The sequence below is a fragment of the Melanerpes formicivorus genome, unplaced genomic scaffold (genome assembly GCF_026170545.1).
Source record: "Melanerpes formicivorus ecotype bairdi unplaced genomic scaffold, bMelFor1.0.p_v2 SCAF_5, whole genome shotgun sequence".
Taxonomy (NCBI): Eukaryota; Metazoa; Chordata; class Aves; order Piciformes; family Picidae; genus Melanerpes; species Melanerpes formicivorus.
In genome coordinates this window covers 11,686,790-11,709,809 of record NW_027142357.1, presented here as the reverse complement: position 1 = coordinate 11,709,809, position 23,020 = coordinate 11,686,790, and the positions used below count along the sequence as shown (strand labels likewise).

Here is a 23,020-nt window from a genome sequence, read left to right as displayed (position 1 = left end):
AGTGCAGCACTCGGCACTTGGACTTGTTGAATGCCATCCCATTGGACTCTGCCCATCTGTCCAGTCAGTCAAGGTCCCTCTGCAGAGCCTTTCTACCCTCTAACTGACTAACATCTGCCCCTAACTTTGTGTCATCTGCAAACTTGCTGATGACTGACTCTACCCCTTCATCCAGATCATCGATGAATATGTTGAAGAGGACAGGGCCCAGCACTGATCCCTGGGAGACACCACTAGTGACTGGCCGCCAGCTGGATGTGGCACCGTTCACGACCACTCTCTGGGCCCGGCCCTCCAGCCAGTTCCTAACCCAGCACAGAGTGTAGTGGTCCAATCCACGGGCTGACAGCTTAGCCAGCAGTTTGCTGTGGGGGACGGTGTCAAAGGCCTTGCTGAAGTCCAGGTACACCACATCCACAGGCCTCCCCACATCCACCAGACGGGTCACCTGATCATAGAAAAAGATCAGGTTGGAGAGGCAGGATCTGCCCTTCCTAAATCCATGTTGGCTGGACCTGAGCCCTTGGCCATCCTTCAGGTGCACAGTTATTGCTGCCAGGATAATCTGCTCCATCACTTTCCCTGGCACTGAGGTCAGGCTGACCGGCCTGTAGTTTCCAGGTTCCTCCATCCGACCCTTTGTGGATGGGGACCACGTTGGCCAGTTTCCAGTCATCTGGGACCTCACCTGTGAGCCAGGACTGGAGGAAAATGATGGAGAGTGGCCTAGCCAGCACATCTGCCAGCTCTCTCAGCACCCTAGGATGGATCCCATCTGGTCCCATGGACTTGTGGATATCCAAGTGGCTCAGCAGGTCCCGAACTAATTCCTCATGGATTTCTGGGGCATTATACTGCTCCCCAACCCCATCACCCAGCTCCGGAGGCCACTTGCATTGTGTTGCAAGAGAGAAAAAAACCTGAGGATCAGTGTGGGAACTTAAAGCCAGGAGTTTGAATCGCCCAAGCACCTCCTTCAGGACTACTGGATTTATATTTTCTGAGAGCACCCAGCTAACATTACCCCAAAAATTTATCCAAGTATAAGACTAGTCTGAAAAGCAGTAAGATAACAGTTTGTATATTTCTAAAGGAAAAAAACCTGTAATTACTCAATACCTTTTCTTTTTTTCTAATGCAAGCTGCCTTTGTTTCTCCTTTCCAACATCATCTCTCACTGTGCTGAAGTCCTTAGTGTCATCAAGGAGAAGATTCTGTTGTGAAAAAGGATGACATTTACAGGCTTAAACTATTCCCCACATGTTACTGAATTTACACAATGACTTTTCAGTGCATTTCCTCTAACTAGTTTTACAGCAATAAACTTTGAGCTAAGTGGAAAAGATTAAAAAAGCAAAAAAGTTTTTTCAACTCCTTTCTTTAGTTTTTGTATTTAACAGTGGCTTTGCCTTATTCAAAGCTTTCTCTGCATAGTCTAATGTATTGGGATAAGACACCAGAGATTTTTGCCTGCTGCTTTAAAATCCAGCAAGCATCTTCTTTCAGGCCTGCTAAATAATCCCCACGACTAGTTCAGAGCTCAATATGCTGCTGTACAATTCATTATGTAATAAATTCAATATATCTTTTAATTCTTTGGAAAATGTAATGGGTTTAAATTTACACTATGTTTTTGAAAGGATTTCTTCAGTTCAAGCTGGAAAAACAACAATTGATAAAATGATGGCAAGAAAAATCAGCCTCTAAGGCACTGGTCTCTAGTGCCAGCACAAGATGTAAGAGGAGAAGTATGAAACTTGCACCAGGTTGGTTAAGAACAGAAGAAAAAGAAGCAAAGGCATTAGTCACAACAATTTCCCTACCTGCACAATGTACTGTCCAGATTCATATAGCAGTGCTTTCATAGAGATGCATCAAGAAGCAGGGAAACCAGGAAGAAATGAAAATACTACAAAGGGAACAGTGCTCAATCCTAATCCTTGTGTAACAACCAAAAGTGAAGTTAATCTACCTTCACCCCAATGATATCTCCATCTTTCAGGTGGTAAGGTGCTGACTGCAAACTCTCCTGTTTTTTCTTCCGTTTCCTCTTTGAAATTTGCTGTGTCTGAATAAAATCAAAGGCAGAAGTTTTGTACACTGCAGATTTCAGAAATTTGCTTAAGTATTTTTGCCCAAGAACCACAGCACAAGCCAACACATACTTCTCTCAAACAATACAGTATCCTGTGGTTTTCAGAAAGAACTGGGAGGCTCTGGCTGATGCTCGGGCTTAAGGGATTTTTCTGCTAGTGTGGAAAGACACAAAATAATCCTGGTGTTCTCATGCTGCAGTGGTAATACCTAGTCCAGAAGACTAGACACTTTGGGGAATGGTTTAATGGCGATGGTCATGTTGGCTTGCAGGTTGGATTCAGTGATCTTAAAAGGTCTTTGCCAACCAGAAGATTCTACGGTTCCATGAATCGTAAGTCATTCCAGATCTTACCCAGCTCGATATTGGCAGCCACTCAAATCTTTCAGGAAAGTACTTGGCGATTTCAATTTTATCTACAGGGAGACAATAGTGGGAAGCCACTCGTTGCCTCAGTGCCCAGGCTGTGCATTCTTTGGAGATATCCCACACCAAATCCATAGAGTCATGGTAGTCCCTCTCCCCTGGTATGCTCATCTGGACTCGAAGCAGCAGCTCATGGGGGCTGTCATCAGGAAGAGAAAATACATTGCTCTTATGAGTCATGCTTTCAGAACCCAGAATTCAGTTTTCACTCCCTTCTGCCCTCCCTTATTTTTATTTGTGGAGAACAAAAAATAAGCTCCAAAGTTTTCTTGCATACTGAGATCTGAAATGCTGATAAACAGTATTTAAGCTAAAAGTTGTTCAATTATGTCTCATCTTAAAAGTGCTCTAGGAAATAAGTGTCTTGAGATCTTACCCTAAATTCTCTTCTTTTTGCAAAGGTTCTATGCAGATTTCCACTCTGGCACCCAGCTTATATTCACTGAAAACAAAACAAATATTGTACACGTTTCTAGTCACATTCTAAACTTATATGTAAAAAAACTACTAACTACTGGTTTAGTCAAGTGGACTTGTGCTTATCTGAAAAACCAAAGCAAGAGGCCATTGGAACAAAAATTAAAATCTCAAGAAAAGTATAAAAGTGGCATTTAAAACCACTTAAAATGAAGTTTAGAAGTTATTCTAACTACTTAGTACTTATTCAACTACATGATATGGTCTACTCACTACTATGCTCACACCTCCTCACTCCGCAGCTCTCAAGTTAAAAAATGAAGTAACCAGAAATGAGTTTTCTGTTGACATTTGACTGAGCCGATTTCTTTCTCCATCAATCCACCCACAACCCAGACAACATTCAGTCTCTTGCAATGCTACTTGCACATTCAATAGGAAACCTACTTGAGGTGCTGCTTGTTGTTTCGTAAAAGCTTGCCTGGGCGCTTACTGTCCATTGTCCATGCTCTGAGAAACGAGGGCAATGGGACAATCTGCTCCTGAAAGCATGGTAAGGTCAAAACCTGAGAAAAGAAACATTTCTTTAATAATTTTGGCAGTCAATCTCCTTGGAAAAAAAAAAGAAAAATTCTTAATTCTCAATGCAATACTGAAGCAATCAGAAGTAGGACTAGGTATTTAGATTTATTTCACACCAGCTGCTGTTTGGGACTTACTGGTCATGGCTATGATCAACATATTTGATTTTTAACCTCAAAGCAAGTTGGACTTTGCTCCCTCTCAACATTTCTCAACTTCACTTACATTTCAAAAGTACTGAACATTTCAAAAGTACTGAACTGCTTATTTTAGCCAAAAATGGCACAACTGTGAGGGAGCGAGGCTGACAGAATCATTACCCCGGTCTCTAGCCAAGTGCTCAGCAAGCTCCTTTAAGCCCTTATCAACGACACAATACTATTCCCACGCTAAGACAATTATCCTTCTTCAGAAGATGTAAACGGTCTCAGAGCAGAAATTTGGCAGAGACTGAAACTGAAGTCATGCTCAAAAGAGTAAGTGTTGGTACGGATCACAGTAAGCTGAGATAACCTTCCCCATGCAGTTTAATTAGAACAACTGGCTACGTAAGAAAGAGTTTTATGATATGATTAGTTTGTCTTTTCGTGGGTTTAGGTTGGGATTTTTGCATTTGGACATTTTTTTGTATGATTGTAATCATACTTTTATGGTTAAAGAAGCACTAAAAGGCACCTTAGTTTCTGGCCAAAGAAACTAAGCTATACCTTCCTGAATGACAAACGTGTCCTGCTGTGCATCCAAAGCAGTTCTTGATTCATTAGATTCAACATACCAAAAAAAAAAGGAAAAAAAAGAAGAAAAAAGAAAAGAAAAAAGAGAGAGAAGAGAAAAACTGACGCAGAAAACTAATACAGGAACAATGTGGACATGGAAAGTGGCTTTTTAGGAAGTGTTTGTATGTGTGTGCTTCTCATGAAGAATTTTTACATTGTGAAATAAAGATAGGGCTGCAAGCCAAAGTTCCAGATGAAGTGCAACAAGGCTTTTGCAGGTCAGGACACATGACAGGTAGAATGGCAACTGCAGGGGACATACTAAGGAAGTCTCTGAGCTACATGCTCCAACTGCCTCTTGGTACTTACCACTGAACATGGCATATAAGCAAATGCCATATCAGAACATACTGGAGACAAGGGAAAAGGAAATAGAAAATAAGTATTAATAGAGCTCAATTAATCACAGTGTTGCTGTTTATTTCCAATACAGGAGAACATCTAACCTGCATCTTCAGATCTTCCAGAGAAGCTTCTCCTGCTATTTCTATACTGCCAGCGTAACAAAGATCCTTGTCTGTGTGGATGCATTCTGGCAAATCTTTAGGTGGGAGGAGAGAGGAAGAAAGAAATGACACAAGAGTTAACATGGCTTTGTTTATCATCTTAAGAGGTAACAGTCACATCAAGGCTCAGCAAATTACATTGGAAAAATACATTCCTTTGGTTGCCAAACAGGAAGAGTTCTAACCGATCCAGTACTGCAGATTTTAAAACTAAGACCAGTTATTCACATTTGTAAATAGTCTTAATTCATGGTTATGCATAGAGCCTGTTGCAAGGGAAGCTAAATCTGCTCTCACCTATGCTACTGAAATCATCAGGGGAGAAAGTGAAACTCAAAGTTCAAGGGAAAAAGAGAAAAATGCAAATACACCTTCTGAAAGGAGAGAGGTTCTGCACTGCAACATGCAACTCATTAGCAAAAGAAGACTATTCTTTCTCCTATAGGAAGGAAAATGGGTTTGTTTCCCATTTTTCAATTCACAGTTGTCCCCACTTGATTTTGGTTTTCCTTCTCAGCACATGCTTGATTTACCTAACCTAGCTGGTTATGTATTTGGATTTGTCCTTTAGAAGAACAAAAGCAGCCTGAAATACTGTATATCTTTTAAGCTCTGTAAAATTTACTCTTTTTGTCACTCTTTTTACAGCTTCTCTGAAAGCAACATAGCCTGAAGGGAATTCAACGGGATACTGTGCATGTGGTCTTTGAAATCAACCAAATCTATGCTTATCGAATAGATGCTTTATAATATGGCCACTGCCATAAAAGAGTCATTTATCTTACTGAGAGGTGAAGAGTCCCTGCTTCAAAATCTAGTGGATGTCTTACCCTTGACCAAATAAGGGATAAGAGAACCGTATTCCAGCATTCCATAGCCTTGTAAAAAAATTGCACCTGTCTCCTAAGTGGCTGCTTTCACTCTAAACCTGCTGAAACTTGTACCATCACTTGTAGATTTCAGAAGGACTTTAAGGTTTTGGATTAAAACTTTGGATTTTGAATCAGAGCCCTCAGGGCAATCAGACTCTTCAAAAAACAGATCACCTTCACTTCCTGCAGGACACAGCTGCAATGCATCCATCTTGCATGTCAACCCATTCATTTGGTCATGTGCCTTCCCTCCATGACCTGCAGACTTCAACCACCAGACAGGTATTTTCAGGAAACCCTTGAAAGTGAAGAGAAAGTAGCAGGTAGCTTATGTGTTCCAACACAGGCAATGAAAAGTTTCACCTTCATGTCAGGAGAAGAAAATGACTTGCTCAGATCTCATTTCCTACTTTTACAGGGGCTAAAACGGTCACACTACAGTAAAAAAAATTAAAATAATCCAGCCTTGTGCAGCCTAACCTTACTGTCCTGTCACCTGGCATTAAAGCCAGTATCAGAACAAGAGGACACAGTCTCAGGCTGCGCCAGGGAGGTTCAGGTTGGATGTTAGGAAGAAGTTCTATACAGAAAGAGTGATTGCCCATTGGAATGGGCTGCCCGGGGAGGTGTTGGAGTCACCATCATTGGAGGTGTTCAGGAGGAGACTTGATGGGGTGCTTGGTGCCATGGGTTAGCTGTTTGGGTGGGTTGGATTGGTTGATGGGGTGGACACGATGATCTTGAAGGTCTCTTCCAACCTGGTTTGGTTTATTCTAAATAAAGGTCTATTCTAAATAAAGGTGATAGTGAGAAACACTCTTGTCCAAAGCTGTGGACACAGGTGTGACCTTGACAACGGAAACTAAATTCACCTACCAATTGCTCTGTCGCTTGAGAAGCTCCTGATCTTACCTGCTCTTAACAGCCAAGAAAGAAAACACTAATTCAATGCTTCTCTCCAATCCTGAGCCAGAGAGGTTGCTCACATTCTTTCATATGCAGAAAGAAAGTGGGCTACTAACACCACAGCCACTGCACTGCTGCCCTAAGATCTTATCCCCCCTTCTCCTTTGGTTGTCTGTCTGTCTTCTCTTTTTTTAGTTCTAAGAACAAATGTATAGAAAACAATACATGGGTTTCCTTTGTGAGGCTTTCTTCACTATGGACTCGCTCAGATCCACCTTGTCTGCCCGTTTGTTCTTGCACAGTCTGTTAGCATTGTATTTCAATTTATTTCCACCTCATGGGTTACACAGCGGGGACAGATCTGTTTTTTCACACCTCAGGGATTTAGTCATTAAGACAGCAACTGTGGTGCTTTCTCTTTTTCTCCACAGGAAATGGCCTCAAATTGTGCCAGGGGAAGCTTAGACTGTATATTAGGAAAAATTTCTTTCCTGAAAGAGTGGTCAGACATGGGAACAAGGTTGCCCATGGAGGTGGTAGAACCACTGTCCCTGAAGTGTTAGAAAAACTGTGTAGACATGGCACTTCAGGACATGGTATAATGACCATGGTGGTGTTAGGTCAATGGTTGGAATCTATGATCTTGGAGGTCTTTTCCAACCAAAATAATTCTATGATTCTACAAAGGCAAACACTTAAGTTTCTATTTCTATCATTTTGTGATGAAGCAGTATAACATGAGTTGTACCTCTGCAAAATCTGTTCACCCTAGTACAATTCTAGACAGAGACACTGCAACGAGAAAGCCTTTTGCTAAAAAAGTTGAAAGAAGAATAACCAGACAAAGAACATTGCATATGTTGATTGAAACTTAAAAAGAGGAGCATAAAACTACAAAACTCATCACTCATTAAGGCTGACCTGATTTTTTCTGATGGAATAGTTTTTAAAATAAGCACAGGATAAAAGGAAACTATCACACTCAGGTCTCCAGTCACTGTCAACTGACTAGAGAACCCCATCTCTCTCATTTTACCTTTGGTGGAAGCTTTCCTTCAGTTAGAACCAAAGTATCTCCTTTGCAAACATTAAGTTCCTTCAGAGTGGCATTCTGTAGGAAGAGAAAGCACTTGTAAATCTACAACGTTCTTGTGCTTTGTTTCCTGAAGTATTCTTTTAAGCCACGCCAAACGTCCATGGCATATCAGAAGTCTCTTCCAAAGAGCACAGAAATATCCATTTAACATCCAGCACGTGGAGAGAGCTTTGCAGCAACACACAGGTATTAGAACTGAAGGAGTCTGCTCTGCAGGTGCTCTTCCAGAGCACCCTTCTGAGCTCTGATTTGCCTTTGCATATCTGCATCTCACCAACTGCCACCTCATGCTTCTCCGTGGATGTATCTTTAACACATGGTAAGCCTTTAGAAGTAAATACGTGGATACAGCTTAATAATAAGAGGCAGATGCACAAGATGTACAGTTTTGATCTACTTAACTGTGTGCTGATGCAGCACACAGAAAACCACCATGGATTCACTACAATGCAGCAGCTCTCTTCAAGGAAAGTCTCTAGAAGCAAATAAACTACCATGTGAATCAAGTCAAACAATGGGATCCTCTTACTTCCTGACTTAATGCTTCCCCTGCTTCATAGCACCAATCAATCCGCCTCAAATGCCAGTTGTCACCTACCAAAAACACACACATGGAAAGCTAATTAGTGAACAATGCTGCGTCATAAAAAACACTACTTAAGAGGTTCTTTTACTTTGTTTTCTTTAGGGTTTGTTTAATTTTTAAACTACAGCTCTACAGTTTAGTAAAGTACCACCTTCACATCCTTCCCCAGACTCCAGAAACCCTTTGCTGTTTGCAAATGCATGGCTTGCACAAATCTCTCTCCTATTTCCCTGGTTCAAGTGGAAAGCAAAGGAATTCCCCTGTCAATTTATCATTTGCATCAATGACAGGCTCAGTAAAATGAAAACTACCCTGTAAGGGGAAAAAAAGAATTAAAAATAAAATCTAACTTCCCCTCCCCAACTGTCTACCGGGAGACTTCATGTTGGAGGAAACAAGGAACTGGCTTGACGGCCGCACCCAGAGAGTGGCTGTCAATGGGTCCATGTCCCAGTGGAGGCCAGTGACAAGCGGAGTCCCTCAGGGATCAGTCCTGGGACCTGTCTTGTTCAACATCTTTGTCAGTGACATGGACAGTGGCATTGAGTGCACCCTCAGCAAGTTTGCTGATGACACCAAGCTGTGTGGTGCAGCAGACACACTGGAGGGAAGGGAGGCCATCCAGAGGGACCTTGACAGGCTGGAGAGGTGGGCACAGGCCAACCTCATGAAGTTCAATAGGAGCAAGTGCAGGGTCCTGCATCTGGGTCGAGGCAATCCCAGGCACAAATACAGGCTGGGCAGTGACTGGCTGGAAAGTAGCCCTGAGGAGAGAGACTTGGGGGTGCTGGTGGACAAAAAGCTCAACATGAGCTCTCAATGTGCACTTGCAGCCCGCAAAGCCAATCAGATCCTGGGCTGCATCAGGAGAAGTGTGGCTAGCAGGTCGAGGGAGGTGATCCTCCCCCTCTACTCAGCCCTGGTGAGACCCCACCTGGAGTACTGTGTCCAGTTCTGGAGCCCCTATTACAAGAGGGATGTGGAGGTGCTGGAACGTGTCCAGAGAAGGGCCACAAGGATGATCAGAGGGCTGGAGCACCTCTCCTATGAGGACAGACTGAAGGAGTTGGGGCTGTTCAGTCTGCAGAAGAGAAGGCTCCGAGGTGACCTAATTGTGGCCTTCCACTATCTGAAGGGGGCCTACAGGAAGGCTGGGGAAGGACTTCTCAGGATCTCAGGTAGCGATAGGACTAGGGGGAATGGAATAAAGCTGGAGGTGGGGAGATTCAGGCTAGATGTGAGGAGGAGGTTCTTCATCATGAGAGTGGTGAAACCCTGGAATGGGTTGTCCAGGGAGGTGGTCGAGGCCCTGTCCCTGGGGGTGTTTAAGAGCAGGCTGGATGAGGCTCTGTCCAGCCTGATCTAGTGTAGGGTGTCCCTGCCCATGGCAGGGGGGTTGGAACTAGATGATCCTTGTGGTCCCTTCCAACCCTGAATGAAACTATGAAAAAAGATGGCGTGATCCAAAAATTACAATGTTTTAAATTTAGCATCTACATATAAAATGCACCATGTACAGAAGGAACAGATGTCACTGAACCTTTTTTATTCGACCAAAATAACTGTAGAAAAGGCAATTTATTCTTTGCAAGGTACAAAATTTGACTGTTATAACTGAAAAAAGAAAAAAGTCCATGATGAATCAATGAATTCTGTGGGGGAAAAGAGCCAAAAATTGAAGTATTTCTAAACAACAGGAACATCAAAGTCCACTGCAGTCTGACATCTCTGTGAATGAGATCAGTCAGATCACAAATCTCAAAATGAGGCCGAATTCAATTGTTCAAAAATGGCATTATAAATTAAGCAGTAAAACCAGAACTGTTCTTTCTTGGCATTAAACCTACACTATAGGGAAATGAAAAAGGTTATGTTTATTTCAAGCCACTATTAACTACTTCAACTCTTATATACACAAGAGCACAATATTTCATCTTCATTTGGGCTATTCAATGTATATTCTGACAGTAATATCTTTCAGGTGAACTTTTTTGGGTTTTGGAGCATGGCTACGTTTACAGCCACCACTCCACTGTGACACAGATTCAGTATTCAGTGAATGTTTAGAAGAAAAGATGGAAAGCAATGCCTCTCCAAGCCTCTTCTCCTCCTTCCTCTCTATCAGCATAAAATATGTTCAGCCAGAAAATTCTTTCATTCAGGTTTCCAAAAAACAATCAAGATTTGAGTAACTTGTTTTAGCAAAAAACCCTAAAACTAATTTTTTACAGTTAATCTCTTGCAATGGTTCCCACTATGATAGAAAGTCTTTTCAAAGTAGCTAAACATCTTCACCTGCAGCCAAACAAGTTGTCAAGAACAGTGGGCTTTAACTAGCAAAGCTAAAACCTGATTTTCAGGAGCAACTGCACAGACTGCTTTTACCAGAGCAAGACTGCATGCTTGTACTTCTTTTTCTTCACATTACTGTGACATACATCATTGTAACATTCTTATGACTTTTAAGTTTTAGGGTAGGACAAACTGTCTTAGAAATCCTGGAATTCCTTTTTTAAAAAAGTAATGAAATAACAGGTCTAACCAACCTGATAATCCAGCCTTTTCCAGCATTAAGTTCAGACACTGAAAAAAGAAACGTACGGTGAGACTTGTCTCAATGTACAGGTTGGAAATAGTAAGTTTTCAACAAATCCACATAATTTTCTAATGCTAAAAACTGAATGACTGATCTCTGGGTAATTCCTAAACCAAATATAATTACACAGACATGGTATATTTGAGCTAGCTATTAAAGCCTTCAAGCATGAGATTGTTTTCAGGTAAGACATTTACTACGAGGTAAGCCAATTTTTACAGTTAAAATAAATAAATCTGTGTTGTCAATTTGTTGCTTCACAAATTCTGTCCCAGACCTTGGAGATGCATCTTTTGTAAATCAAACCTGCAAAACAACATTCTCCAGCCACTGCTCACTGGCACTCTGTGAGTACCAGTGCTAGTGCTGCCTGGACTGGCAGTACTGAGAACTGCTTCATTCTCTGTACACAGCTCTTCCTGCCTACCCTCACTTCAGTGCTGTGTATGCAGAGTTAGGTGAACTACAAGGAATTGTGGCAGGCTCTGCCACAACTGTGTGTTGCACTGAGGTCTGCTGTGTATAAAAGGAGGGAGTAGCCTAACACAAAAACATGAAGCAGTTGCGTTACATTCATCCTTGGAAAGAGGCAAGAATGGCCATCAACTACTTGAAGGATTCAAGGCATTCTTCCCCACTGCCCTTTTGGAGCTGAAACACTCCTTTTGTGTCTCCTGGTGACCTGAATTGACATACAGGTGTAAGGCAAAGTTCTCCAGGAACAGCAGACATGACCCAGGCATGGCAAAGGATTCTAAAAGCAGCTAGACTTACCTCTTTGACAGAGGCGGTCTCCTCCACAACTACTTCCATCTCAGAGCTTGCGTTCTGGTCACTCCCAACAACAAAATATAAGAAGAGCTAAAACAGCAAGTAGAAACTGTCAGAATACATATTTAACCATGGAAATACTGTGAAATAACACCCCCTAATGCACACATACCAGCTACTGCAAGCCTGCCCTCAGCCAAACAGCACTGAAACTACTTTGGGCTAAAGCAAAATAGGTTAAGCAGGACAACGCAATTGAGTCATGGCCATCAGTACAGCTTCATTTACCATCTGTACATAGCTGTGGCAAACATGAGATAAAACCAGCTAGCACCCTGATCTTTGGAAATACACAACTATTTTTTCTCCTGCATATTTACAACTCATAGATGTCAAAAGCAGTGTCTCCCTTTTCTTACTTAATACTCTCTACAAAAGTATATGTACATCAGAGCACAGAATTTGGACAACCATAAAGAGACAAATGCTAACTGATTTACCATTAGTCACATTAGCTACATGAACTGCTCGTATGTAAGATCTTAGTGTTCTACAATTGAGATACATGATGTGAGCCTTCATGCTTATATGTATAGCTCTGTGTCACCAAGCATTTTTTCCATGTTGTTTTTGTAAACAACCATTAGAATCTTAGAATCAATAAGGTTGGAAGAAACCTCATAGATCATCAAGTCCAACCTGTCACCCAAGACCTCATGACTACTAAAACCATGGCACCAAGTGCCACGTCCAATCCTCTCTTCAACACCTCCAGGGATGGTGACTCCACCACCTCCCTGGGCAGCCCATTCCAATGGCTAACAACTCTCTCTGTGAAGAACTTTCTCCTCATTACAAGAGTGAAACGAGGACTACATCAAATATAGGAAGATGTGAACAAACCAAAAGCAGCATGAGACTTTTCAGCCACAGCAATACTATACCTGCGTGGAAGTTGGAGCTTTCCCATGACACAGCCCTAGCAAGCTTCCCATTTTCAGTTCTGCTTCCTTGACAGTATAATCCTCAGGCACTTCAGGAAGGACAAAAACCACAAACATCAGAACATGCTGCATTTTAAAGAAGGATCATTGTATGTTCTCTGGACCAAATCCCTGCTCAAAGCAGAAACAGCTCTGAAGTTAGATCGGATCACTAAGAGCTTTTTCCAGTGAAGCTCTGAATACCATTAGGGATGGCTGTCTCCCATTGTACCATTAGGTACAATAAAGAGTGCGGGCCAGCAGGTCAAGGAAGGTTCTGTTTCCCCTTTACCTCTGTCCTAGTGAGGCCAGTCTGGACTACTGTGTCCAGTTCTGGGTTTCCCAGCTCAAAAGCCACATGGAACTACTGGAGAGAGATCAATGGAGGGCTACCAAGATGACGGGGACACTTGTATTGGTACTGTTAATAAACAGTAAACCTGAACAAAACCCCATACTGCTTCAGTTATGTTTGAAAGATCAGCAAAGTCAGGTGTGTGTCCTTGTCCCAGGACAACAGGAAGCATAAAGTCCCACAATTGAACTTCTTACGGAACAAAGATTAAATAAATTTACCTGGAGACAGAAGTTTCCCATTTGCACTAATGGGTCTAAGACAACTGTCATTTGCTGTAACAAAAAGGGCAGGAATGAGAGACAGATCTATTAAGCAACCCAAAACGAAATTTGGCTCAGAAGTTTAGTCTTAAATACATTATATCTAATCTCAACAGGTTTCTCTTAGAGGTCTTCCTCTGAAGGTATTACAGTAAGGACAAGTGGAAGGAGATTCCTAGAGACTTCATAAGATTACTTTCTCTTCAAGGCCAGCTGTTAGCCACAATCACTAAAATATTACTAAAATTGACCAAGTGCTTCAACAGGTAAAGGAATCAACAAAAGGTTTAAAGAAATCTGGAGTGTCTTAATGGAATAAGGTCAAAAAAAAACACTCCTTCAATGATGAGTGTAACACTAAGACAACAACTGTTCCTACTCAAACAGCTTCAGAAAAACATGAGCTTCAAAAAAAATTTACTTTAATCAAGACATACTGGTTTTCTTTTAAGGTAGGGGAAATAACTATTTTATTCAGAATTAAGTTGACTTTATGTCCTTTGTATCCTCTGAAAACAAGCCAACCAACAAACAAAAAACACTCTTTACAGGAATGTTTTGGATGGACTGGAATCTAACCAGTAAATTCTAACACTGTCAGATTTAAAAGGAAGGTAGCTGAACACTTACCTAGTTCCTCTTCCAGCTGAAGCTCACGTATTGCTTTCATTTTGATATCTGACATCACCTAAAGGAAAACAACATTAACACCTTTAATGCAAAGTATTCATCTGCTGTTCAAATGCCAGTCCACAAAAGGCAGCCTTCACTTGAAAAGCATCGTAGGTATGTACTTACTCCTGGTTACACCATACACAACAGAGAAAACGTACTTAATGTTATTGTACCAAATATATTTAACAAATGTACAGATCTGTAGACATTTTACATAGAGTACTAAAAAACAACAAAAAAGGTGTGTTTATATTTATCTACAGATTAGTATTTCACAAATAGTAATTTTGTGAGCAAAACAAAGCAGTACATATTTTCTTATTTTCATTAATAGGAAATAATTTAAAAGGCAGGACAGGCATAGAAAAGCTCACCTGTTGGGGAAAACTAGCATTTTTCTCTTCTGTTGAAAGCAAGAAATTAATAGATCCATAGAATGGTTTGGGTTGGAAGGGATCTTAAATATCTAGTTCCAATCACCATGCCGTGGGCAGGGACATCTTCCACTAGACCAGGTTTCTCAAGGACTCATCCAGCCTGGCCTTGAACACCTTCAAGGAGAGGGCATCCATGACCTCCCTAAGCAACCTGTTTCACTCTGTCACCAACCTCATTGTAAATAATTTCTTCCTAATTCCTAGTCTAAATCTGACCTCCTCAAGCTTCAATCCATATATAACAAATAAACAGTATTTTCTTACTCTTCTGTTTTTACTGGGGTAGCCTCAAACATATTTACAGAATGGTCTAAAACAAAAACTGGTTCACACCAGAACACACTAATGTAGTATCATGGAATGGTTTGGGTTGGAAGGGGCATTTAAAGGCCACGTAGTCCAACTCCCTACAGTAAGCAGGAACACCTTCAACTAGATCAGGTTGCTCAGAGCCCTGTCCTGCCTGATGTTTGTGTCTCCAGGAATGAGGCAGATGGTAGACTGCACAGGTGTAAGTGACTGCATTACAGTCTTACTACACAGCAGTCAAAGTATCCTAGTAATGGTAACTCCAAGTTGTATATTGTTTGCTTAGAGGGGAAAAAAAAACAAACCAACAGTCCCAAGGCTAAATCCATTCCCCATGAAGTGGCCTAGTGTTATATCCCCAAACAATCACACTTCTTACTGTTTCAATAGTGGCAGTGATTTTAACTTGCTTCTCATCTGTTGTGCAGAAGTTTTTAACTTGGAGCCAGCTGATATCATAGGTAAAAGCAGTCAAATTGCCACTTGACACATTCACAAAGCTGTAAAAATGACAAGTACAATGATAGTCAAAGACAGGAAAAACTATACATTGTCTGGGCTAGATCACTACACACCAAAGCTCTCAAACTGGCAACACCTAGGTCAATGATAGCGATGGCATGTCACAGAGTAAAGAAGCTTCAAGGAGCATCCAGGCACCTCTTGGCTGGGTACTGAATAAACCAATAAAAATTACATTTTGGTAACTAGATTTTAATGGGACTTGAGCTTGTAAAGGCACTTCAGAATCTATGTTGTTTTCTGAAGCTGGATTTAAAGCTTCTGGAAAAATACTGTAAAAGTATACCTGGTTACAGCTAAACTTTGAGATTCTCTCTCTCTCTGCTACTGTACATACAACACAGAAACAGTGAAATGCCCTTGCACTGCTTGATTTAATCATAATTTTTCTATAGTTTCAACTAGGAAGTCAGAATTTATATAATAAGCATATATACATGTCTCTGAAAACAGAAACCTAACCTCAGGGCTCTAGGAAGCAAAATGAGACCAGAAATTTGTCCTTGGCAACTTGGAATTCAACTGGGAGACTCAGCAGAATTGTTACTGCTCTCTTCTCTCCTCCCATCAAGTGCCTCAGAGAATCACACAGCTCAAACCTCAGAAGTTCAGATTATGTCAAAGACATCCCAGCACACTGGACACAAGTTCTTTTTAGGTTTCTCCCTTCTTTGCAAGTGTAAATCAAAGGATGTGACTGCACGTGCACTTCAAGATTACATTAATTGATTAAAATGTTCAAAGTTACCATTAAAATTTTATATATATAGCATAATTTTAACTAAACAGATTTTGTCTAAATTGCCTTTCTCTTCAATTATACTTTTAATCAAAACTGTTACCTCTGGTCATGGCTGTCTAAGATCAGCACTGAGCATCCATCTGTCAGACCAACACTTTTGACTGTTTCCTTCATATCTTCCTCAAGAAAAACTTCCCAATTCTTGGCTTCTTTGTCTGGTCCTGAGCTGTTCTTTAGGATGATTCCTCCCGATGGTGCTAGGGCTCTGCGCAGATCACCCAGCTTGGTGCTGCAGGAAAAGACGTGCTGCGATTCTGTGAAGTGCTGACCCTTCCCTCCTTCATTATACTCTGCTAAGTGAAGAACGTTTACGACCACAGGCTCGTGATCAGGGCCTGTCATCACCTTTGTACCACCAACCTGAAGTAAAAAATGTGACATTTATGGAGTGATTAAATACAGAAAAGATTGGACAGTGATAGGTGTCAACAAAATTGAGACCAAAAGGTAGACACCCTCTCCTCATTACAAATAAACCACCTTTGACCAAATGCCTACTGAACTGGAGTAATTCAAAGCTGTTGAGAAAAGAAAACTATGGTCCATTCCAAGTCTGCATGGATAGTAAATGTATAGGTAGCAGCAACAGGAAAACCAGTAGACACTTGGTCTCCATCAGATTTATAGAGGAATTTAGCTCCGGAGGATATTAAAGAACTATCCAAAAATGTGACCAAAGCAGATCAAAAATGTTACATTTTAAACTGGGCCTGAGATTCAGCCTAGGCAAAGAATGTAGTTCCTTGCCACAGGCAAGTTCATCGTGCAGAAAGCTGGAACAGCAAAGACCATACCAAAGTACAACTGAAGACAAGGCTGACTCTGTTACTAGATGTTTTCTTTTGTGTTTGGGAAGTTTCTTTGACAAATCATAAAGAAAATGCAGATTCTTATGACAGAAACTTTTTAAAAGTTACATTACAGAGATGGAATAAAATCTTGTGCCATATAACCACCAAGGCGAGCATTTGAAAGTTAAGCAGAAGCTTTAATATTAAAAAGGAAGATCCAACACTAAAAAAGGAGCACAGCATTTCAGGAACACCACACAGAGAAACTGGCTTAATTTTATGTGAAATGATTCACTACAGGGCATAAGGTATAATTATTGCATTACTATCAACTGATCTCCTTCCAAGAGCCACCAGATGTTTCCAGAATACACCTGAATGTAACTGGCACTGGGTATCCACAGGTACCTATTGGCCTTGCCATCTCACATTCTACTTGCTATCAATCTAGTTACACTTTTATCAAGCAGCACTTCTACATCACTCAAGATATAGTGACAACCTGTAAGAGCACAGTACCCTACAGCACATTTGCAGAACAGATTGACATTTCTAAAAACATATATGGAGACGGTGCCTTATCTCTTCAGAACAGAGAGAGTATTTGGTTCTTTTACCTCTTTCCCATTCCACACAAAGATGTCTGCTCCATCAGCCAGCCCAATGCCATCCAGCGTCAGTTCATCTCCTAAAAACACGCAAATCATCAAGTACTCCCCCTCAGCAAAACAGAGAAGCAGGAGCAGATGGTAAACTGCAATAAGGTGGCACATTCTACTCTGCCTTAAGTGTAGCATTACAAAAGCTGCTGTGTGATCAGCATTTTATGGTGGGCAAGTTGGGATTCACTCATTTAAGCAAGGGCAAGACAAGTGGTGGTTTCACATCCCTACAACACTCTCATCAAGTGAGGTACAAAGTCTTCCATTCCGTTTCCCTTGCAAACTGAGGCCCAGCTCAGCACTTGGCAAAGCTGCTTGGGTCAGGATTATCTAAATGATATTTAACAGTGATCAATAGATTTAAAATAAAAAGACTGCATCTAAGAAATGAGTTACTGTACATTCCAAGCTCACTCTCTGAAATACTAATGCCTATGCCACTTTTGCTTGTACTGCACTATTCTGTCAGATTAAGATATTTTAGAAGTCACTGGTTGTTTAGAGAAAGGTGCTAATATCCGGAGGAATGTTTACAGCAGCTATAAGTATCTCTCTTTTTATGTCAACATCTAAGTCAGGTTGTGTTCTAGTAGCAGTCTAATTTTCTAACAGATCACAAAGACTGTAAAATTTAAAACCATTTGAAAAGGCTTTGAAGGGCGAACACCTAAAATTACATAACAATCCAAAGATGAAGACAGAACTTCTGATTTTAAAGTACTAATATATTCTTCATAAATTGGCATGCTCTTGTTTGGTTAGGCTTAAGCTGAAGACATAGCCCTTGATGTCACCCTGGCTTTTCTCTTCTATTCTCTCTTCTACACACTAGGTAAATACTATGAAAACATTCATAAGCAAATCGAGGTCAACATACAGACTGGTATATTTCTGTCAACAAATGTGTCTAGCTTGAATAATATCTGCAGGCTTACTACACTTCAAGACCTTTATATGTAATCTTCGTTGTGAAGTCCTTCATTTCACTAACAAGAGTCTCCTAAATAACTTAACAGCAGTGGACTTGGATGTTAGTTTGAGCTTGGAGTGTTCAGTAATACGTACTGCCAAGATATTATGTACAAAATCCTCAATGCTTGCAGTAAATACAGTACCTAAATAACATGGAAGTCTTGTATGTAGTAGCCTTACCATCAAGTATATGGTAAAGATGCAGTCCTGCTGGTAAAGGCTTGGCAATACTAAGAATCATGTCTCCTTCCCAAGATTCCAACATCTAATTGGGAATAAAAGTATATAAACAAGCAGCAACCAATAAACACATCCGTTAAAATTACAAGTTTGCTGAAGCTGTTACAGCCTGGCTACCAAGCTCTCTTGGTGACACTTAACAAGTCATAGCTATTTATATAAACAAGGCCAGTAATGCAGAAAACAGTCAAGCTGTTAAGACTTGGCCTTTCACATTAGATACCAAACGGACAAAAATACAGTTTCAACTGGACACTAACCAAAAGCTGTGAGGTACAGGAAAAATAAGCAGCATTTCCTAACATTAAGTTAGCTTTTATTTAGGTATCTGTGAAAAAGCATTGTACAAATTCTCATATTCCTTTAACATACTAATGCAAAGATAGCACATTCAACCATTAAGCTAAATATTTCCTGTAACTAGTTTTCCTTTTTTTTTAAACTACCCTGATTATTTCCAGCTAACTCATTAAAATACAAAAAAAAGACAAATCTGCCACAAACTGAAGTGCTACAAAGAAGCTTGAAATTCTTCAGTGTCATCCACCTGCTACTTAAATATAAGTAATTAGCTTACCAGACCTTTCAATTTCACATAGTTAAAGTTGCACTAATTTCACAGCTTCTTCAATATTTTGAAAACAGACCAGTATTTCCTTCTGTGTAAACCTATTTATTTGTTAGCCTCCTAAAACTACATTTGCTGTTGAAAATAAAAACTGCAGTATAAATGCATCTGTAAATGTTGTTGTGGCTCAAGTGCAAAGGTAGTGTTTGAGTTCATTTAATACAGCAAATACCTGGAAAACTGACTGTCGAAGTTCTCCTAGTGTTTTTCTTCTGTCAATAGTCAAATCCACAACACTCTCTTTCCAAGTAAGGGAAGGATGCAAAGCCCCATTGTGAAATTTGTAACATGAGCTTAAGTGGAGATGTAAATCAATGCCATTGTTTGCTGAGTCACATTCCGCTCTTTAAAGGAATAACACACAAATAAACCACTGAAATTAACACCAACAAATCTCAGAGATACTTCTGTGCAGCTGTCCTGTAACTGATACCCTCATGGCTAAATTCACTGTCAACATTCCCTCCTCCACGATCAAGGGCTGTTCACAAAGGTGTTCAAAGGTGATTTACAGGATGTGCAATACAGAGCTCAGCACAGATATCTTCCACACAAGCACTGTAACAGTATATTCTGTGTTTTTCTACATCTTGCTTCTACCTTTCTAAAAGGGCAAACCTCATCTTTAAGGATGTGGAGACTGTAGGCTTTTTCAGGCTGTGTTCCAGATCAGTAAAAAAAATTAATCTAAAAAAATCAGAAAAAATGTAAGGAAACTGTGTCAGGATAGATACAGCCATGCCATTCTCCTCGCCATCTGTATCCAGTTCTATTTGCTAAACGTAGCAGAAATATTCCCAGCTGAAAAACAAAGGAACGCCACTGGCACAGTACAGTTATCAGAGATACCACACAGGAGTTATGTCTCCTAAGTGATAGCTTAACTGCAAGTCAGGCATATGATCAGGTTCTTGTGTTCCTCAACAGAAGGAAAAGTTTAGATGAACCTGAATACCACCAGCTCTTCTGGCTGTGTGTCTGACATAGGATACCATTTATCTGAGGTTTCACAGTAAAATATGTCATTCCTCCTTCTCCCAGTGGAGAACTCCCTCTACAAACATAACTAAGATAACATATCCTACTCTCCTTCTGGAATTGCATTGAATCTCACCAAAACGATTTAAAACTCTTGAGTTTCCCTTGGAATTCTGTAGAATGCTTAGCTCTGCCATTAACACAGAAGCTGGGAACTAGAAAAAGGCAGAATCCAGACATACATGTTGTACTCCTCAATTAACCTCTATGACATTGAATCCTTCTACATCACTCTGGACATCTGCAGAAGAATGCTCTTTAAGGGATGGATAAAATTACATTAATATACCTCTCTTTTTGCAGCTCAGTATTAGCAGCATTCATTTCATTCAGAAGGTGTTCAGGGATTTGGTACCTTGGATTTCCTCGTGCTGCAACAAATAATATAGGCTAGATTGGCCTCGGCTGCTTAAAATGCATTTTGGCAAACAAGAAGTGATCAAGATGAGACATTACAGTATGGTTATCACTGAAAACTCAGAGAAATGGTGTTGCATCATTTCATAACAAAGAGAATTAAACTGGGAGATGATACAAAGAACAAACAAATGCTTCTACTGCCCATTAATCTCTGCCTAGGGGAAACGGATACATGAACACTGTTAGCAACAACTTGTTATTTGTTTCAGGAGATGGTTCTGCTAGTATTTGCGAAGCATACTACAAAAGAAGTTAGCGTCAGCTACAGGCAATTCACTGGTCACTATCTCCATAGAGGTAATCTCTGTGTATCTCAACCTTTTTTCAAATCACAGAATCAGCAAGGTTGGAAGAGACCTCAAAGATCATCAAGGCCAACTTGTCACAAAGACCTCCTCACCAACTGCCACGTCCAAGCCCCTCTTGAACACCTCCAGGGATGGACTCCACCACCTCCCTGGGCAGCACATTCCAATGGCTAACAACTCTCTCTGTGAAGAACTTTCTCCTCACCTCAAGCCTAAACCTCCCCTGGCGCAGCTTGAGACTGTGTCCTCTTGTTCTGGTGCTGGTTGCCTGGGAGAAGAGACCAATCCCCTCCTGGCTACAACCACCCTTCAGGTAGTTGTAGACAGCAATAAGGTCTCCCCTGAGCCTCTTCTCCAAGCTAAACAATCCCAACTCCCTCAGCCTCTCCTCATAGGGCTTGTGCTCAAGACCTCTCACCAGCCTTGTTGCCCTTCTCTGGACACGTTCAAGTGTCTCAATGTCCTTCTTAAACTGAGCAACTGAAAGAGATCTTCAACTCTTGGAAAAGACAGAAACACACAACTGTCTTTGCTCTCCAGAACATGAACTGTCAATGAAGCACCCCTTTCCCCCCAGAAAAATCAAGATGAGCTTTGTGTACCTTCAGGTGGTCTTTTTAACTGGGATTTTCGATAAAACAGCATGTAGGCACTCTCTTTACCCTGAAATTGCTTCTCAATATCTTTCTCCTTGATCGGCTGGACTTTTGAATCATTGAGATCAAACCAATGGCAACCAACAGAACTGTCCCTTGGCCTTATAGGTCTTTTTTCTGAATTCCACTGGAGATCATTCTTCTGATGAGGGCTTAGGAGATCTTGGCCTTGAGAATGTGACTTAAATGGGAGCTTGTGTTTTTCCTTCAGACCAACCTTGTTTTCATCAGGACTAAAGTGAAATATCTGAGGGTGATTCTGCAAAAACTAAAAGGAAAATGAGGACAAGATGAAGTAGATACCCAACTTTAATTAGTAACTTGCATTAGCTTCTTTCCCTGACTCATCCTTACATTGATACACAAATCTCATCCCTTCAAAATTGATTTTACAGATGCTTCCTCATACATTTCCTCAGTTGAGACAGAAAAATGTCATTTTCCTATCACCATTTCTATGTCTGATCTTTTACACTCTGTTGCTGACTCAGTTTCTTACATAAGTTCAAAATACCATGCAAGCAATTGCAAAAGAATTGTTTTCAACATACATGCATCACTAAGAAGCAAGTCAGACTAACATCAGAATTTCAAAAATTGCTCAAGACACTTGAGTGTTTTTAAAATGTCTCACAAGCACATAACCACTGTCCCTGGAAAGGTCAAAAAGGGAGTGATCTCTACAGGCCATCAAAAAGCTTCTGCTATTATCACACATGCAGTACCATCCCAACTACTTCAGCCCTTGAACATTGCTACTTTCTGCTCCCTAGTCCCTATGAAATTGCTTCCTTCCAGACAAGGACCCTTGTGCTCAATTCTGGCTATTGAGTTGTACTTTACCCAAATTAATGCTGCCTACTAGAGCATCCCAAGAACATAAAACCTACTGTGGTGGTTTAGGCTGGGGCCACTGCACAGAACACACCTGGGAGGTCCAAAGGGGTGGGCCCAGCCCAGGGGGTGGTCACAGGAAACCAGGTATTCCATTCCCATAATGCCCTACTCCCCTTTAAAATGTCCATGCGGGGTCTTCACTTCCTCTTTTCATCCCCAGATGCTGCCTAGGTAAAATGGTGTGAGCCACATCCCTTGGGCCTGCCCAGGCCCAAGGCTGGGTTGTGGGGGGGGAGGAAAGAGCCCTGGGGGGTTTGGGTGTACCCTCAGGTGGGGATGGGATGTTCTTGGGTATGTTGTGGGATTTTCTCTCTTTTGTCACGGTGCTTGTGGTTCTCTGTAAAGCTTTCATTGTTATTTGTTTTTAAATTGTTTTTCTATTTAAACTTTCCATCACTTTTGCAATCCCTTTGTCTGAGTTGTCGTTTCTGCC

General features: G+C 41.0%; 1 protein-coding gene across 6 annotated transcripts in view; it reads right to left on the bottom strand.

Moving 5' to 3' along the window:
- Nucleotides 1-23,020, bottom strand: part of USP40 (ubiquitin specific peptidase 40) — a 42,045-nt gene that overhangs the window by 3,467 nt on the left and 15,558 nt on the right. For 3 of the 6 annotated variants that reach the window (XM_068138135.1, XM_068138132.1, XM_068138131.1), the window contains exons 11-31: nt 21,637-21,958; nt 20,596-20,677; nt 19,441-19,612; nt 18,581-18,665; nt 17,384-17,454; nt 16,016-16,335; nt 15,031-15,151; nt 13,861-13,918; nt 13,189-13,242; nt 12,574-12,662; nt 11,633-11,719; nt 10,809-10,845; nt 8,206-8,270; nt 7,617-7,691; nt 5,849-5,972; nt 4,743-4,837; nt 3,386-3,504; nt 2,898-2,963; nt 2,450-2,660; nt 1,973-2,068; nt 1,120-1,214 (exon numbers count right to left, since the gene is read on the bottom strand). In XM_068138135.1, coding sequence (XP_067994236.1) covers nt 1,120-1,214; nt 1,973-2,068; nt 2,450-2,660; nt 2,898-2,963; nt 3,386-3,504; nt 4,743-4,837; nt 5,849-5,972; nt 7,617-7,691; nt 8,206-8,270; nt 10,809-10,845; nt 11,633-11,719; nt 12,574-12,662; nt 13,189-13,242; nt 13,861-13,918; nt 15,031-15,151; nt 16,016-16,335; nt 17,384-17,454; nt 18,581-18,665; nt 19,441-19,612; nt 20,596-20,677; nt 21,637-21,958 — 2,444 coding nt within the window. Of the gene's footprint in view, nt 1-1,119; nt 1,215-1,972; nt 2,069-2,449; nt 2,661-2,897; nt 2,964-3,385; nt 3,505-4,605; nt 4,647-4,742; nt 4,838-5,848; nt 5,973-7,616; nt 7,692-8,205; nt 8,271-10,808; nt 10,846-11,632; nt 11,720-12,573; nt 12,663-13,188; nt 13,243-13,860; nt 13,919-15,030; nt 15,152-16,015; nt 16,336-17,383; nt 17,455-18,580; nt 18,666-19,440; nt 19,613-20,595; nt 20,678-21,636; nt 21,959-23,020 lie in introns of those variants that run through there. The other 3 variants (XM_068138137.1, XM_068138136.1, XM_068138138.1) reach the window with 3 other exon arrangements.